Genomic DNA, 13,870 nt, shown 5'->3' on the forward strand with positions numbered 1-13,870 from the left:
CTGATGCGCCATCCCTACCTTGGTGTGTGGTGGCCGGTACCTGGTGAACCCCTCTTCGTGGACAGACGGTGGGGGTTTTGGGGCTTGAAAATTGTTGTTTCGGATGGCGTAGATGGTATCGTCGCGATTCTTTGTCGTTTGCCCAACTGGATCTGTTTGAAGTTATCGCATCTTGAGGTGGATGCTGTGCACTGTGCACTAACCACATTGAGAGATATTCATTAACATCGTGGATGGTGATGCCGATATCTATAGCTTGTTGCCAGCGCAACGACATGGAGGGCAGTTCCTATCACGGCGCATATATGATGCAGCTGGTGCGAGTGACCCCACACGTCGAAAGTACCGGGGCTGAGCCTTTCAGGAATTCTCGATACGAACATCGAAACTCCAGTGCACAACACTAATGCCTCGGAGAAGTACCAATGTGCGCCGATTTGCTCACAAGCCCGAGCCCAACCCAGCTTTCCTATGGAATGGAATATCGGAAGCATGGCCGTAATCGCAAGCAGGACGAAGACGCCGCCTCGTAGTGCTCGCATCTTATTCCCTCCTCCTCCAGTGTCAAACAGGGTAACTGCCGCACCGAGTGCCGCACACCCATTGAGCGCCCAGTATATGCGTTGGACCTTAGGGTAACAGAAGAAAGCGTAATATGTTGCCGATGATCCTCCTCCGAGTGCGAGCAAGCAGATTCCAAAGATGTCCAGTCTTCCCCAGAAGTGATGAACGTTGTAAGAGTGGCTTCGTAGAGTATGAAAAATGGTGCTCAGTGCGAAACAAATGGCTCCCGCGGTCATTTGGATTCCGAAGGCAAACTTGTCCCCAACGCTGAGATAGAGGGATCTGGAGACTGCATGGTTGTATAAAATGATACCAGCTGCTACGAAAGCTCCACTGCCAATGAGGTGGGTCCAGATGTTCATCGTCTCCATGTGCAGACAGCGCCAAAGTCGAAAAGAGCGTTTGTAGGAATAGGTCGGCATTGGATGTCCTCCGATTATATAGTCATTATCTTTCAGCCAGCCGGGAATTTCATCCTTTGTTGCAATTGTGGGCCAGTACGGGTCATTGTTATGTTTGGCCAAGATGGGCGAGGCGCTTCCGAATGATGAGTCCGTATTCCTGGAGGTGGGCGACAGTGTTGCGTCCTTGGCCATGTCTGCGTTTCCGATACTCTGCGACTCCAAAATCGGGGTCCTAGAGCGAGGCAACATTATATGAACCTCCGCGTTTCGCCGTTTCCGTGGTCGTTGAAGTGCCGGGAAGCTTGTGGGAAAGAGCGTAGGATCCAAGTTTCAACTTCGAGGAGGCGAGGGCAACGCTGGGGCTGGGTTTTAGCCGCTGTTGAACATGGGCGGCTATCGAGCTGCTGGCATGGGTCAGAGAACCGCCAACCGTCTCCCCTCCCTGATTTACGTATAATAGTATATCTAACTCCTCACCAAAAACTGCAACTGCACGGAAATAGCACAATCAATGCCCCAAGCGCTAGTTACATGTTCATCACTGGCATGATCCCTTTGCAGCTGGCGGGTTTTCGTTTCACTTACCGACTCTGCATTGTGCTATTTTTTGCGAGAGAGTTGCGGCACAGCATCGAAATACACAAGTTGCAAATGGATCTTATAGCTAGAAACTCGATGTTGTACAGCTGCACTCCAGCAAACGCTTCGAGCAACCCGTGTTATTACATTAGGGCGCCTCACTCATTTGTGTCTCCATGGAGAACCTGAACAACACTGGACCTGCAGTCGTCTCAGGATGGGTATCCAGCCCGAATACTAGAGGCACGATGGACATAATATGGTCCTCTTTTCTCACCATCTTCCTCTGTACATGGACCGCTGTATCACTCAATATTCCCCATCCGCACGACTCCAAGTACGACATATTTTGCAGGAAGGCGAAGTGGATGTTCTGGGCTATCGTGGGGCCAGAGATCGTCCTTGCGGTAGCAATTGGCCAATTTGCATCAGCTCGAAGATCGGTGAAGCGCTTCAGAAGTCTCGGCTACAACATATGGACTGTCCGCCATGGTTTTTTTCGCTGATATGGGTGGAATCCTTCTCCAGCCGAAAGCACCCCATTCCTCGTCAACAGTCGACAATTGGCCTACTTGGTTGAAAAGGAGTACGTTCAGTTTCCGAACATTACCGCTGAGGACATATGGGACAAGTCGAAGGCGGACACCCTCGCCAAGATCATGACGTTGGTGCAAGCTAGCTGGCTTGTTATACAACTCCTTGGTCGTGCTGTGCTTGGCCTATCCACTACCACGCTCGAACTTTCGGCCGGGGCCATATTGTTCTGCACATTTGGTACATTTGTTTGCTGGTCACACAAACCAACCGACGTGCAGAAAGGGATTGTCCTCACATGCGAAGCAACTACCGCTCAAATATTGATGGAAGCCGGAGAAGCGGCAGCTGAGCCATACAAACACACGCCCCTGGACTTCGTTGCGAAGCAGTCTTTCACCTGCGGTTACGACGTCATGCGTTTCTTTAATCTACGCTGCGATAATCCAGAGCGCCCTCTAAGACGATTCCCGAACGACCGATTTCCCGATATCTGCACGTGGGAAAAGTTCGCACTGTTTTGTATGACTTCGGCATACGCAGCAACGCACATGATTCCATGGAAGCTCGCATTTCCAACGCGCCAGGAAAAGATGCTCTGGCGCATTTCCGCGTTGATTTTCACATGCGTCACGGTGTTCTTTTGGGTCTTTGAAACTGTTGCTGTGCGTCAGCGATTCGGCAGGTGGGACAAGTATCTCATATGGTTAAGACTAAAGAAACCGACCGAATGTGTCGCGGCGGATGAAGAGGCGCCCCCAAAGCGGGTAAGGACCGTCGATCAGCTTGATGCTTTCGAGCGGGAACAACAAAATGCTAAGCCGTTGCTGGTGTGGGAGGTTGGCCTGTTGCTTCCTATCGTTGCCCTCTACGTATTGGCTAGAGCATACATGATTGTGGAAGTTTTCGTCAGTTTGAGGGAGGTACCAAAGGAGGTGTACCAAACGTTCGAGTTGGCCGATGTCTTACCTCACTGGTAACAGCCTTTCCGACCTTAAGATAGTATACGGCTTGGATAAGGGTAATACATATCACCGCACTGGAGTTAGAGAATCTCTTTTACAATTAGTTAAGAGAAAGATATCTTAGACATCTTCTACTTAATGTTTCTGAACTGGATGCAGGGCCCAGTCATCTAGAATCTTTCAACAAAGTTTACATTTCCCTAGAGAGACCTAACTTTGCGTTCATGTGCTGATTGCTGTATGATTTGCATCATTATCCCTGAATCGTGCAGAACTTTCTGAAGCTTCATGACTGACTAGAACCTTTGGAAGATCTCGAAACACATAAATTTCCTAGACCTGCACGCTGCATTAGGATCTTGAGGTGATGGTGCCAGTCTCCTGCTAGGATGCTTATACTACAAGTGATTACGCACGAGTGCCGGCTCCTTCGGAACTACAGTCGGGACTGGTTATTAGGAAACTATTGGAAATAGGAAAACCATTGACGTAAGGAAAATTTCCGCGCTACCGTACGAATTTGTATAGGAAATAAGGAAACCCTAGGGTAAAGGAATTTCCTGAGGTTTCGCCTATACATTTCCTTATTCTTATACCCCTAACTAGCCCTATTTAGTAGTAGTATCGCCCAGGTTAGGTATTGTAACTATCGACTTATAGACTGTAGAGAGGCTTATTTGTACAAAACAAGATACTGTGCCTGGTTATCCTACAGATAAGGAGCTGCTTATTAATATAGAGCTTCTACCTAGGTATAACTCTATGTAAATATATTATATAATCGGACTGGGTATAGGGAAAGTCATCTACTTAAGGAAAAATTTTCGCTCCACCATAGATTTCCTAATAACCAGTCCCGACTGTATTCCGATCATTCCGTAATCGGAATATGGCAGAGCTTGGCGAAACCCATCTATCTCTATCAGGACTCTGGCCGATGGAACCACACCCTGAGCAACAGAAAAGCTCAATGCCGTCCGCGGCTTCAACGACATCGCAGCAGCACTCTCTAGATGCTGTGCCCGATCCCGACCGCCTCGCTCCTGCCGATGCCTACTATCGAGCCCGCAACCTATCCCCCGATGCTGCACTGAGCGCCCGAAAGCGTCGCGAACGGACGCGAAGTGCCACGCGGCGACAGAAGGGACATTATAAGAAGCTTCTATGGTTCAAGCAGCCATTTCCAGATAACTATACCGATGAGGAGACGTTCTTGGATCACCTCCAGCGGAACCCGCGACTGCAGCCGTACCAGTTCTGGTCGTTGATGGCCGATGCGACCGTCATTGTGCAACACATTGCTTCGGTCGCTATCTTCTGCTGCTGTTTTGTAGCGATCGCGCAAGAGCGGGTATCACCTGTTTCTGTTGTGAGCTGGGCGACGTTCTGTACCGTGCTGGGATGGGCCATGTGGGATTATTGGGTTGGACAGGAAGAAGCACGCGCTGCCGAGGTGGCTTCAAGGGAGACTAATATCGTCGACGAGAGCTCCGATCCAAGCTCATCTCACTCTTCGGAGGAAGCCAGTGGTCTCGGACTGGTACTCCCAGATACGAGCGGGAAGTCTTCGGGCCATTCTCACCATCCCAGTATATCTTCCGTTGCTTCCAACGTGTCTGGTACTTCTCACGAGCCGGCTCCAACACCAACTGATCCAGATAGTATTGACTACCAACCTCCCTATGTAGATCCTACGTCGTCTCTGTCACCTCGAAATCAGCAGCGTGTGGCGACTGCAAAGTCCGCGCTACTCATTTATGCAGCGGTGCTTGGCCTGAGCCCAATCCTGAAGTCTCTCACAAGGTCAACCACAAGCGACTCCATCTGGGCACTTAGCACATGGCTGCTGTGCATGAATGTTGCGTTCTTTGACTATGGCGAAGGGACAGGTGCACAGTATGTTTCCCGAACTATCTGCCTGGATATATTCTGAAAACCTCAAACAGCCTTCCCGCATCCATTTCCACAAACTCGGCCCTGATGGCATCAACCGTTCTCGCCTCTCGCCTGCCATCCACAACGCACGTATTCTCTCTCACCCTGTTCTCCATCGAAGTGTTTGGTCTCTTTCCCATATTCCGCCGTCGACTCCGAAGTGTGTCCTGGCATGGCCATCTCGTTCTCACCGTCGTGCTCGTCCTCGTTGCATGTGGAGGCCTTTCCGTCATTTTGACAGGCGGCGGTCGCGGAGCCTGCATCGCCGGCGTCATCCTTGGTGGGACTCTAACATATTTCACTATGGGGCTGTGCAGTTGGTGGCTTATAGGGCTGCAGAAATACAAGAATGAAATTCATGGGCCCTGGGATCCGGCGAGACCTATTATACGGCGTCGTTGGGATTAATGAGACGTTTATATTTTCATTCCCAAATCCTCCAGAACAGGAACTGCTCTCTGTGGGTTAGATATGGTCCAGACGATATAATCAGAGCGGCTCTCCTGAGCGCCATTTCACTCCTCTCTGTAGGCGAGCGCTAGAGGTGGGGCGCAGCCACCGCAGCCACTCAACGAAGCGACTACACGTCACAATGGGCTGGACAGAGCTACGAGAGCTATGGAGCTGAAAAACAAAGAAAAGAAAAGAGAAGTTGGATGCGAAGATGTACAGCTGGTTGAATCGTGTCCCTGTTCTTCTCCCTGTCGTCCCTTGTCTAATCTCACTCCTGTTGTTCTTCACTGTCTTGAATCACGTCCAAATCCTCATTTCGACCATCTCATTTCCCCTCTCCAATTGCTTTCCGTTTGAAGATACTCCGCTCTTCATTCCAAGATGTCGCACTCATATGCCTCGCGCACCGCTTCGATCCGGATCCCAACGCAATCGCAGCTGGGCTCCCCACTCCTCCGCCTCCCACTCGAACTTCAATTGATGATATATGGGTTCTGTCTCACCATGCCGACTCAGATCGTTGATCCTGGGATTCCCAGCCACCTTTCTCCCTGCAATGAGACGGATGGTCATCAAAATCCAGCGCTTCCCATGCTACTCGTCTGTGAGGAGACTTACCACGCCGTCCATGCAGCGGCCAGGTGCCTATACACGAACAACAGCTTCCACTTCACCACAATTGCTAACCTGGATTCTTTCCTCGGGCATCTCCCGCCCCACCATTCCGCCCTCTTAGCTCACATCTCCATCTCCTTGGACGGCATCCTGGGCTGGCATCCAAACCAGACGGACGAATGGCTGCAGTATCTCGCGGACGACCTTGCTGGAGGTAGCAAGACCACGTGGTCGAGGGTACTCGACTCACTGAAGACGAGAACTCCGAACCTGAAGTCATTAATGCTGACACTGGACCGAGATGGGCTAATAAGCCAGCTTGCGCTCGATAACCGAGTAATGTGTGTGGCCCAGGCCATGGTGAAGAGGGTCAGGGGGTTGGGGCTGGAAGAGTGCGTTGTTGTTTGTCCGGTGGCCGAACTACGGATACTCTGGAAGGGCCTTGAGGACCAGTTCCATTTTGACTTTGAAATTTGACTGCGATGGGGGTTGATGATTGATTCCTTGGAGATAGGTGGACGCTGTCCGTCTAGGTATCACCCGACAACACAACTTTGCTTTCGTTCCATTCCGTCCCGTTCGGCTTACTGGGTAATTCTTTTATAACGCGCGAGCTCATAGGTCGTCGACCACGCCAGAGATCCGCGGTCGGGCCAGCCGAGTTCAGCGGGTATCGCTGATAGACTAGGCCCTGTCCAGTGCCTGTCCACGTTCCGGACGAGATATCTTTCCATGACGACCTCAAGATTGAGGAAGTTGCCTACCCTCGTCCATCTAATCACCTTGTCCCCCCTGGGTTCGCCGTCTTTGCCACCAACCGCGTCCCCCGCAAACGCGAGAAACCCACGGTAACGATATATGTCTTCCAATCCCCCTACGAAGTTCACACTGGACCAAGGCTTCACGCCCGCACTGGCACGGCCAGCCACGAGGAGGAGTCTCTGCAGCCCAAGGTCCGCCAGTCTCCTGACTGCGGTTCGGATGCCCATGGCTATGCTGTACCGCATCCACCCGGCCCCGTCCCACGAGTCGTCGGCCGGTTCTTCCCAGCCTCGAAACTGCAGAGTGAGGACTTGCAGTCCCGACAGCTTCGTCCTTCCCTTCAGCACCGTTATTCCACCCCAGTAATCCTGGTACCGCTGCCCAAAATGATCTCGTTTCCAGTCCTCCACGGCCGGGTAGCATCGATGCAGAACATCATCGGAGAGAGTCACATCGCGGATGAGAGCGCGGCGGCGCCGCGGGAGCATGTACAGGAAATCGCCCAGGTCGGAAAGATGAGTGAAGTGGAATTCGGTAAATAGATAGAGCGGAGCTGCAGGGGGGAAGAAGGGAATGGTGTGGTAGATTTTGCGGCATGTGCGGGGGAGAGCGGTGCCTAGGCTTCGGACGGGCGTTTCGAGCTCCTGTTGAAGTGCCGGGTTGATGACGGGGCCTGGCGCCGTGAGAGCATAGGTGAAGATTATCTGTTGGATTTCGGTGGGGAGGCGGAGGAGGGGTGACTGCAGTTGCAGGTTCGTGGGTAGTGGTATCTGAGCAGCCGTTCGTCTTCTGGGGTACCGGGGCATGGCTGGGGAATATGGAAGTGGATTGTTGGACCCGATGTAGTGGAAACCCCGGGCTACGGGAAGCCGCAGGATGAAAGTAAAACAATTGATTTTAGTCCGACAGCGGAGAAAAGTCCAGGATGCATATCTACTTGTATACTTGTAGGATGGATATTTTTGGGGCGTCAGGGAGGTACAAAAAACCGGTCAGGTTGGCGGGAAACCCTGGAGACACAGGATTGATCTGATGCGGCACAGCAGATTCTATGCTTCTACGCCTCGCGCGCCCTGTATAGAATACGTAAATACACAGAGGCCGTAGCTCTAGATAGTCTTCAAAACATGTGTCCATGTAAGACAAATACTCTACTTTACTTGAGTTCTCGGGCTAAACAGCTAATACCTTGAAGTGCTCAGCCTCATCTATCTCCCATATTTTCTTCTGGGTCGAAACCCTTCCAAGACCAGACGATCAAGCGTCCAACGTGCCCTTGAACGCTGGAACAGAATGCATGTAGCGAATAACGGCATGCTTCTTCCATCGTATGAGCTGATCATGCAGAGTGGCTAGATAGCCACAACGCGACGGTTGTGCACCCCGAATGGAAGGCGAAGATGAATGTGCCAAATATCAAAAATTCGCAAGTAGGTATCATAGCATCTCGAAATCCCATCTTTGGCGAACAAGCCGGAAAGGAAGAGCCAGATTTCCGAACCAGTTCCCAACATGTATCAACAACAGAAGAAACCCGAGCCTGCCCTTATCCAAGTACCATTACCCCATTCACTATATCGTGTCAGATCCTGATTTTTTCTTTTCCTACATCACATCCGGGATCTTCACTCCACCCGATCTCACCCACCTACCGCCCAGTCTGACAAATGGCAAGACAAAACTCCCGAAAATCCCCCTTGGTCGCCTCTTCAATATCCTCCTCCAACAGCCTCTTATACTTCTCCTCGTACTCCGCCTTCACCCTGGCCAGGTGCATGCGATCCCAATGCAGTCTCACGAGCCGCGAAATGAGAAGTTCGTAGCGCTGCTGGCGCTCGTGCTTAGCTGAGGACGATTCTTTGTTGGAGGAGGAGCGCGACGGCGAGTGGGATGGCTCGATGAGGTCCATGAGGGCGTGGTGCAGGAGCATGGCGTCGCGGGAGGGGCGGTTGATGACGCCGTTGAGAATGTGCGCGATGACTTCGCCCTAAAACGTACTGTATTAGCAACCGCTTCATTGTGACTTGGCTTCACCGTCTTGATGGTTCAAAGAAAATGCACTCACCACAAGATTATTGCTCTTGCGCAACGCCTCCCTCGCGAAATTCCCTCCGTACTTCCTCTCGTACGTCCTCAACACCTCCCTCAAATGCGCATCACTCCGCATCACGATGATATTCAGCATTGCGCTCTCTCCGCCCTCCCTCGCCTTCAGCGCCTTGTACAAAGTATCCACATCGCGGTTCCTATACTCCACATCCCACACATCGCTCTCCTCCTGCCTCTCCCCCTCGAGCGCCATCAACACCGCTCTTCGAAACTTATCCGCCTTGAGCTCCTTATCCATACACCTCGTCAAGCTATCCCCATACCGCTTATCCTTGAACGCATCCTTGATCTCGCGGATTTCGTAGTTCTGGCGTCCCATGAGTGCTTCGATCAGAAGCTCGCGTCTCGCGTTGCCGGACTGGTACCAGTAGTTTGCCCAGTATCCCTCGCTCTCGTAGCGACCCAGCGCCGTCACGTAGGCGATTTTGCCAAAGTTGCCGCTCGTCTTGAGCTTGATGTGTTTCGCAATGTTGATGCCTCGACCCTGGACTTTGCAGTGGCGTTTATATTCCGAGCGCAGCTCCATCATCTGGTCGTGCGAGAGTATGGGCAGAATGTCGATGAGCGTGTCCGCGTCCGGTGGGCGGGAGGAGAGGGCGTCCACGAGGGCGAGCGCATCCTCCTCGGCATCATAGATCTTGACGCGCTTTTCCTTTTCGCGATCCCGGTCGCGACCTGAGGCTCCGGCAAGACTGCCGTATGCAGCCATGGCCAGCTTGTCTTTGTGTTTGGATCTGCGTGCGGGGCTAGGAGAGCGTCGACTAGCAGACGAATGCGCACGGCGTCTTCCTCCATGCAGGGACGTGCTGGATCCACGTGGGGAGAGACTATCAAGGGGTTGAAGATGGTCGATATCATCATCCGGTAGCATCAAAGCATGCGGCATCGGTGATATGGACTGATAGACACCGTGATATGCCTCCAGCATGGGACTAGGAGGAGGAAGGCTGCCTTCACCACCGCCATGATATCCGCCTGGAACCAGAGTCTGTATATCCGGCCTGTTTCCGCTGACTGACAGCCTCTCCATCCGGTTCGTCAAGTTATCGGGCCGCCCACCGCTGACCGAATGACTATGTGGACGTAACCCAGGCGAAGGCGGAGCGTTGAGCTTCCCTCCTCCTTGAGGAGTAACCTCGACGACGTGATGGCCATTGTATGCGCTTGGGTGTCCGCCGTGCGAAGGCGTACGATGGTGTTCGGAGTGTCCGGGGTACGGTCCAGGGGGAGGGGGAGGATACTGCTGTTGAGTAGGTTGAGGAGGCGGCGGTGGCGGCGCAGGCATTGAAGTGTAGTACTGTTGCTGCGGCTGCGATTGCGATTGCGGTTGCAGTTGCGAATGCTGACTCGCAGATGACTGGCTGGCGGTAGGTGCATGGCGTACGGGCGGAGGCGCCTGAGCTGTGGGAACGACTGGCTTCGCGGTGAAGGTAATCTTGTCGGGAGGGGCCGCGTACTGAAAGCCTCCGCTCGCGGAGGGATTTCGCGTAGGTCCACCTTGGGTAGCGGGAGCGGGTGTATACGCGTACTGTCCACCGGTCGTCGCATACTGTATGTTCGGTTGCGCATATGATATGCCTGGCGAAACAGGCCCTCTTTCCGCCGTCGCAGTATACTGGTAATGGGCCGCTGCTTGCGCTTGTTGTATATATGCCGGACGCTGGTCTGGAGGAAGGTCTGTATAGTTGCCCATGGTTATGGGTTCGCTCCCCGGTTGTCTGGTTGCCATATCTCAGCCCCGTTCGTGCCGTCTCAAGGTCGGAAGAATGAAGAGAAGAAGCGTGCACTCCCGCAATAGCTACTCACGTCGCGTGGTGTTGTCCTGGTTGCCTAAGCTCATATTGCGGCTGCGGGGTAGCTCCCCCATGGCCATAAGCATGTTCAGCTAATGAGCCGTGTGGTTGGGTGTAGTGCTGCGGTCCTGGCGAAGGCGCCCGTACATTGCTGCGAGATCGTTCGCGTCCGCGACCGGGCGACTTTGACCGTGAGCGCCCCTTGCGGTCGTCTGGGCGCAGAGTGGACATGAGAGAGTGGCAGCTCGAGGCACGGGTGTTGTTTGTTATGCGAGTAACGGTAGTAAGGCTTTTGGTGATAGGGAAGCCCTTGGAAGGCAGAGGCAGACAAAGCGAGGGAGACAGTGTAAGCAGTGCGAAAAAGGAGCGTAATGAGAGAGTTCATAGGACACTCTCGAAAAAGCGAGAGGTTGGCTTGAGGTGCGGCTGGCGTTTTACGAAACACAATGGCGGGGATCCACAGCTCAGGCTCAGGGCTGTAAGCGACGCGCTACTAACCCCCAGAGATCTAGTGTCAACCTAGGCGTTTGTATCGCGCCGAGCTTACAGTATGCGAACGTGGTTTGTTGGTCCGTTGCTGGTTCCTTCTTGTGCTCGTTTGGCCAATGTGGGGGCCACAGGATGCAAAGGAGTCAGCAAGCCGGGCGATATTCGAACGTAATACAACAGTGAATGTAGAAGGGAAAACGAGAATTGATTTACGCCGTACACTGACGGCATCGGTATGAAAATGCATGGTATGTTCCGAATTTCCAAGAAAATTCAGCTATTCACCTATGAACTTTCAGGTACTTCAGTTAAGAGAGAAACCGACATCCTGAGCCAGAATACTTGAGCTATATCCGCACAAAAACCTACGTGCTTCCCTCAGTATTCAAATATGCATTCTTTTGAGATGACCTCGCAGCCCAAAGTTAACCTGGATTGCCAGACCCCTCGCGTCCTGGAGGGCGCTCACGTCGCAACCCGTTCCCTACAATAGAACAACCACCAGCAATGGTTCCTTGAGCGGGATAAACGGGTCTCAAGGTGGACCACTCTAACCCATGAACTGCCGTGCCGCCGGGCTGGGAGAGGGGTACAGACACCTGCTCCATGCCTGGGCCTTGCAAGTCCATTCCGAGCGTGTTCATACGCATTGTCGGTGCAAAGTTGGTCCCTAGAAGGCCAACGTCGTTGGAGGTCTGCGAGATGGAGGGCATTTGCTCCTCTCGCATGAGTCCATCCCCATCAACCATGGAGAGCAGGTCCGCTGGCCGAGGCAAGTTGTGCGTTGCGTTCCTGGCACTGGAGCTGGGCACCGGCGGAACCACAAGGGTGGGAAGAGTGGGATGCGACGAAAGCGACTGTTCGTGAGGGAGACAACGTTGCCTCTGCAAGGTGTTGCCAGAGGATATCTTCTTAGTCGTGCATCCATCAAGGGAAGGGAATCTCACATTCGACGGAGTGGCAACGGAGGGTTTCATCGTCATGCTGGGCTGGTTCCGGGATTGTTGGACAGCAGCCTTGCGAGACATATCACCGCTTAGAGAGTATGAGGAAGTCGGCTGTAAGGGTCCAGTCGACAATGACGACGTAATTGAAGGGAGTGGGTAATTTTTGGCTGAACTATGGCTTTTCTGAAGCATCGGTAGGTTCAAGGCGCGGGGGTCAATATGCTGGCCATCCGAACTGTGGATCCAACTCGCCGCAGTCTCGTCCATGACTGGGCCAACCCGCTGAGCAAAGGCAGCGCTGGAACTGGGTAATGCGGCGGCAGGAGATCCCTTATTGTTTGTTGGGTTGGAATCGAGGATAGTGCGGCTGAGAACAATGGGACTGTGACTGTCGTGCGTGTCGTTTTCGGAGAATATGTCCCCCAAGTCATCTAGGGGGCCGGGGAATGTGTCGGGTTGGAGGTACGGACGGGGTTGCGAATCCCATTCTTGAGATTCGGCTGTTGTCGCCGTGACTTGCCCCGATCCTGGCTCCCGGGGTTCTCCATGTTCCTGTGCGATCCTGCTCGAAGACCCGCTTATACTCACAGTACCGTTGGCCGACTCGTCCTTAGAGTCTGTCAACTTCTTATCGAGAAGCAGCTTTTCCCTCTCTTTCAACTTTTTCCCGGCCTCCGCATACTCTTCTGGATACCGTACACGGAATCGGTCACGCAGATCCGTCGCATGACGCCCAGAAAACCCAAGCTCTTCGTCATCTCTGATGAGATGCCATTTGCCTTTCCATTTTCGAAATCCCTTGAGCAGATTCTCATCATCTTCTGCGGTAAAGTGGCGATGTTTTCGGCGTTCCGCTCTGATGAACGGTCCGCGAATACCCATCTCTTCCAGCTCTGCCACGCTAACTCGGTCAGTGCCGTCTCTGGGTTTCCTGGTACGCACACCCTCGCTCCTGAAAGCCTCACCGGAAGACATGTCTTCACATATGCTGCGGGAAGTAGTCGAAGGAGACACGCGGTCAGTTCCGACCTTGCCCATCCGCGCGCCTTTGGCTCGACTCTTCCTGGTAGCTTTGAGGCCACCTTCAGGGCAGCAGGTACGAAACCGGTCCTTCAAGTCCACGGCAGTACGGTTGTTGAAATGGAAATCCTCACAATCCAGGATCTTCTTCCATTTCCCAACTCCGAACAAACTTACCCCGGTGAGGAGATCTTTGGTCTCCTGTGCAGTCCACTTGTTTCGTTTCCTGGTCTCCTTAGCCTCGCCGGTGGCTACTGCATCAGCATCGATGTTCTCCTTCGGGGTCCCATTCGGGCCCGCCACTCGTGACTGAGGAGTAGCTGGAGTCCGCTTGTCCACCTTGACGTAGTTTGCCTTTCCCTTCTCTTTCTCGGACACAGCAATGTCCGAAGATTCGTGAACCTCGTCTCGACTCTGGCTTGTGCTCTTTTCTGTTACTCGCCGAAATTCTAGCCCGTCGCCGCCACCAATCCCAGCTCCGAAACCTCCCCCCTCGCCAGTGATAGGTGGAAACAACCGCCCCTCCGGCGGCAGAGGGGGTGGTTGGTGAAGGCCTTGGAGAAGTGGTGGTATGCGTTGTCGCCTAGCTTTGCTCTTCACGGGACGGGTTGTCGGCTTTGGCAGCGTAAGAGAGTTGTTCTCTAGACTACCAAGCAGAGGATTACCGGACACAATGGATGGAGTGACCGGGGATATAATGT

General features: G+C 53.1%; 7 protein-coding genes across 7 annotated transcripts; 3 read left to right on the top strand and 4 right to left on the bottom strand.

Moving 5' to 3' along the window:
* Nucleotides 1-221: 221 nt before the first annotated feature.
* EI97DRAFT_381415 (HlyIII-domain-containing protein) lies at nucleotides 222-1,160 on the bottom strand (the record flags this gene model as incomplete). The annotated part of the gene is made up of 1 exon (XM_033795800.1): nucleotides 222-1,160. One exon carries the CDS (start codon nucleotides 1,158-1,160, stop codon nucleotides 222-224), a length of 939 nt encoding a protein of 312 aa, XP_033651999.1.
* Nucleotides 1,161-1,723: 563 nt separating this feature from the next.
* EI97DRAFT_495246 (uncharacterized protein) lies at nucleotides 1,724-3,061 on the top strand (the record flags this gene model as incomplete). Its single annotated transcript, XM_033802421.1, has 2 exons — nucleotides 1,724-2,039; nucleotides 2,076-3,061. 2 exons carry the CDS (start codon nucleotides 1,724-1,726, stop codon nucleotides 3,059-3,061), a joined length of 1,302 nt encoding a protein of 433 aa, XP_033652000.1.
* Nucleotides 3,062-4,016: 955 nt separating this feature from the next.
* Nucleotides 4,017-5,389, top strand: EI97DRAFT_460050 (GPI2-domain-containing protein; the record flags this gene model as incomplete). The annotated part of the gene is made up of 2 exons (XM_033801070.1): nucleotides 4,017-4,942; nucleotides 4,993-5,389. 2 exons carry the CDS (start codon nucleotides 4,017-4,019, stop codon nucleotides 5,387-5,389), a joined length of 1,323 nt encoding a protein of 440 aa, XP_033652001.1.
* A 426-nt stretch (nucleotides 5,390-5,815) lies between these two features.
* Nucleotides 5,816-6,526, top strand: EI97DRAFT_460051 (uncharacterized protein; the record flags this gene model as incomplete). The annotated part of the gene is made up of 1 exon (XM_033801071.1): nucleotides 5,816-6,526. One exon carries the CDS (start codon nucleotides 5,816-5,818, stop codon nucleotides 6,524-6,526), a length of 711 nt encoding a protein of 236 aa, XP_033652002.1.
* Nucleotides 6,402-7,912, bottom strand: EI97DRAFT_100143 (uncharacterized protein). The gene has a single exon (XM_033792869.1). It carries the CDS (start codon nucleotides 7,615-7,617, stop codon nucleotides 6,634-6,636), a length of 984 nt encoding a protein of 327 aa, XP_033652003.1. The 5' UTR covers nucleotides 7,618-7,912; the 3' UTR covers nucleotides 6,402-6,633.
* A 198-nt stretch (nucleotides 7,913-8,110) lies between these two features.
* Nucleotides 8,111-11,156, bottom strand: EI97DRAFT_435011 (Annexin). The gene is made up of 3 exons (XM_033798769.1): nucleotides 10,727-11,156; nucleotides 8,877-10,638; nucleotides 8,111-8,798 (listed from the first exon to the last, which is right to left on the bottom strand). The coding sequence occupies exons 1-3, from the start codon at nucleotides 10,942-10,944 to the stop codon at nucleotides 8,460-8,462; spliced, it is 2,319 nt and encodes a 772-aa protein (XP_033652004.1). The 5' UTR covers nucleotides 10,945-11,156; the 3' UTR covers nucleotides 8,111-8,459.
* A 2,091-nt stretch (nucleotides 11,157-13,247) lies between these two features.
* EI97DRAFT_345332 (uncharacterized protein) lies at nucleotides 13,248-13,397 on the bottom strand (the record flags this gene model as incomplete). Its single annotated transcript, XM_033794775.1, has 1 exon — nucleotides 13,248-13,397. A coding segment is annotated over one exon (150 nt), but the record flags the coding sequence as incomplete, so codon positions are not given.
* Between the last annotated feature and the right edge of the window lie 473 nt (nucleotides 13,398-13,870).

The sequence above is a fragment of the Westerdykella ornata genome, assembly GCF_010094085.1.
Source record: "Westerdykella ornata strain CBS 379.55 unplaced genomic scaffold EI97scaffold_19, whole genome shotgun sequence".
Taxonomy (NCBI): domain Eukaryota; kingdom Fungi; phylum Ascomycota; class Dothideomycetes; order Pleosporales; family Sporormiaceae; genus Westerdykella; species Westerdykella ornata.

Excerpts from the sequence above, each read along its gene's own strand:
- EI97DRAFT_100143 (XM_033792869.1), bottom strand. The coding sequence starts at position 7,617 with ATGCCCCGGTACCCCAGAAGACGAACGGCTGCTCAGATACCACTACCC.
- EI97DRAFT_435011 (XM_033798769.1), bottom strand. The coding sequence starts at position 10,944 with ATGTCCACTCTGCGCCCAGACGACCGCAAGGGGCGCTCACGGTCAAAG. Across the intron at positions 10,639-10,726 it reads CCAGGACAACACCACGCGAC|ACAACCGGGGAGCGAACCCA; the intron begins GTGAGTAGCTAT and ends TATGGCAACCAG. Across the intron at positions 8,799-8,876 it reads GCAAGAGCAATAATCTTGTG|GGCGAAGTCATCGCGCACAT; the intron begins GTGAGTGCATTT and ends AGTACGTTTTAG.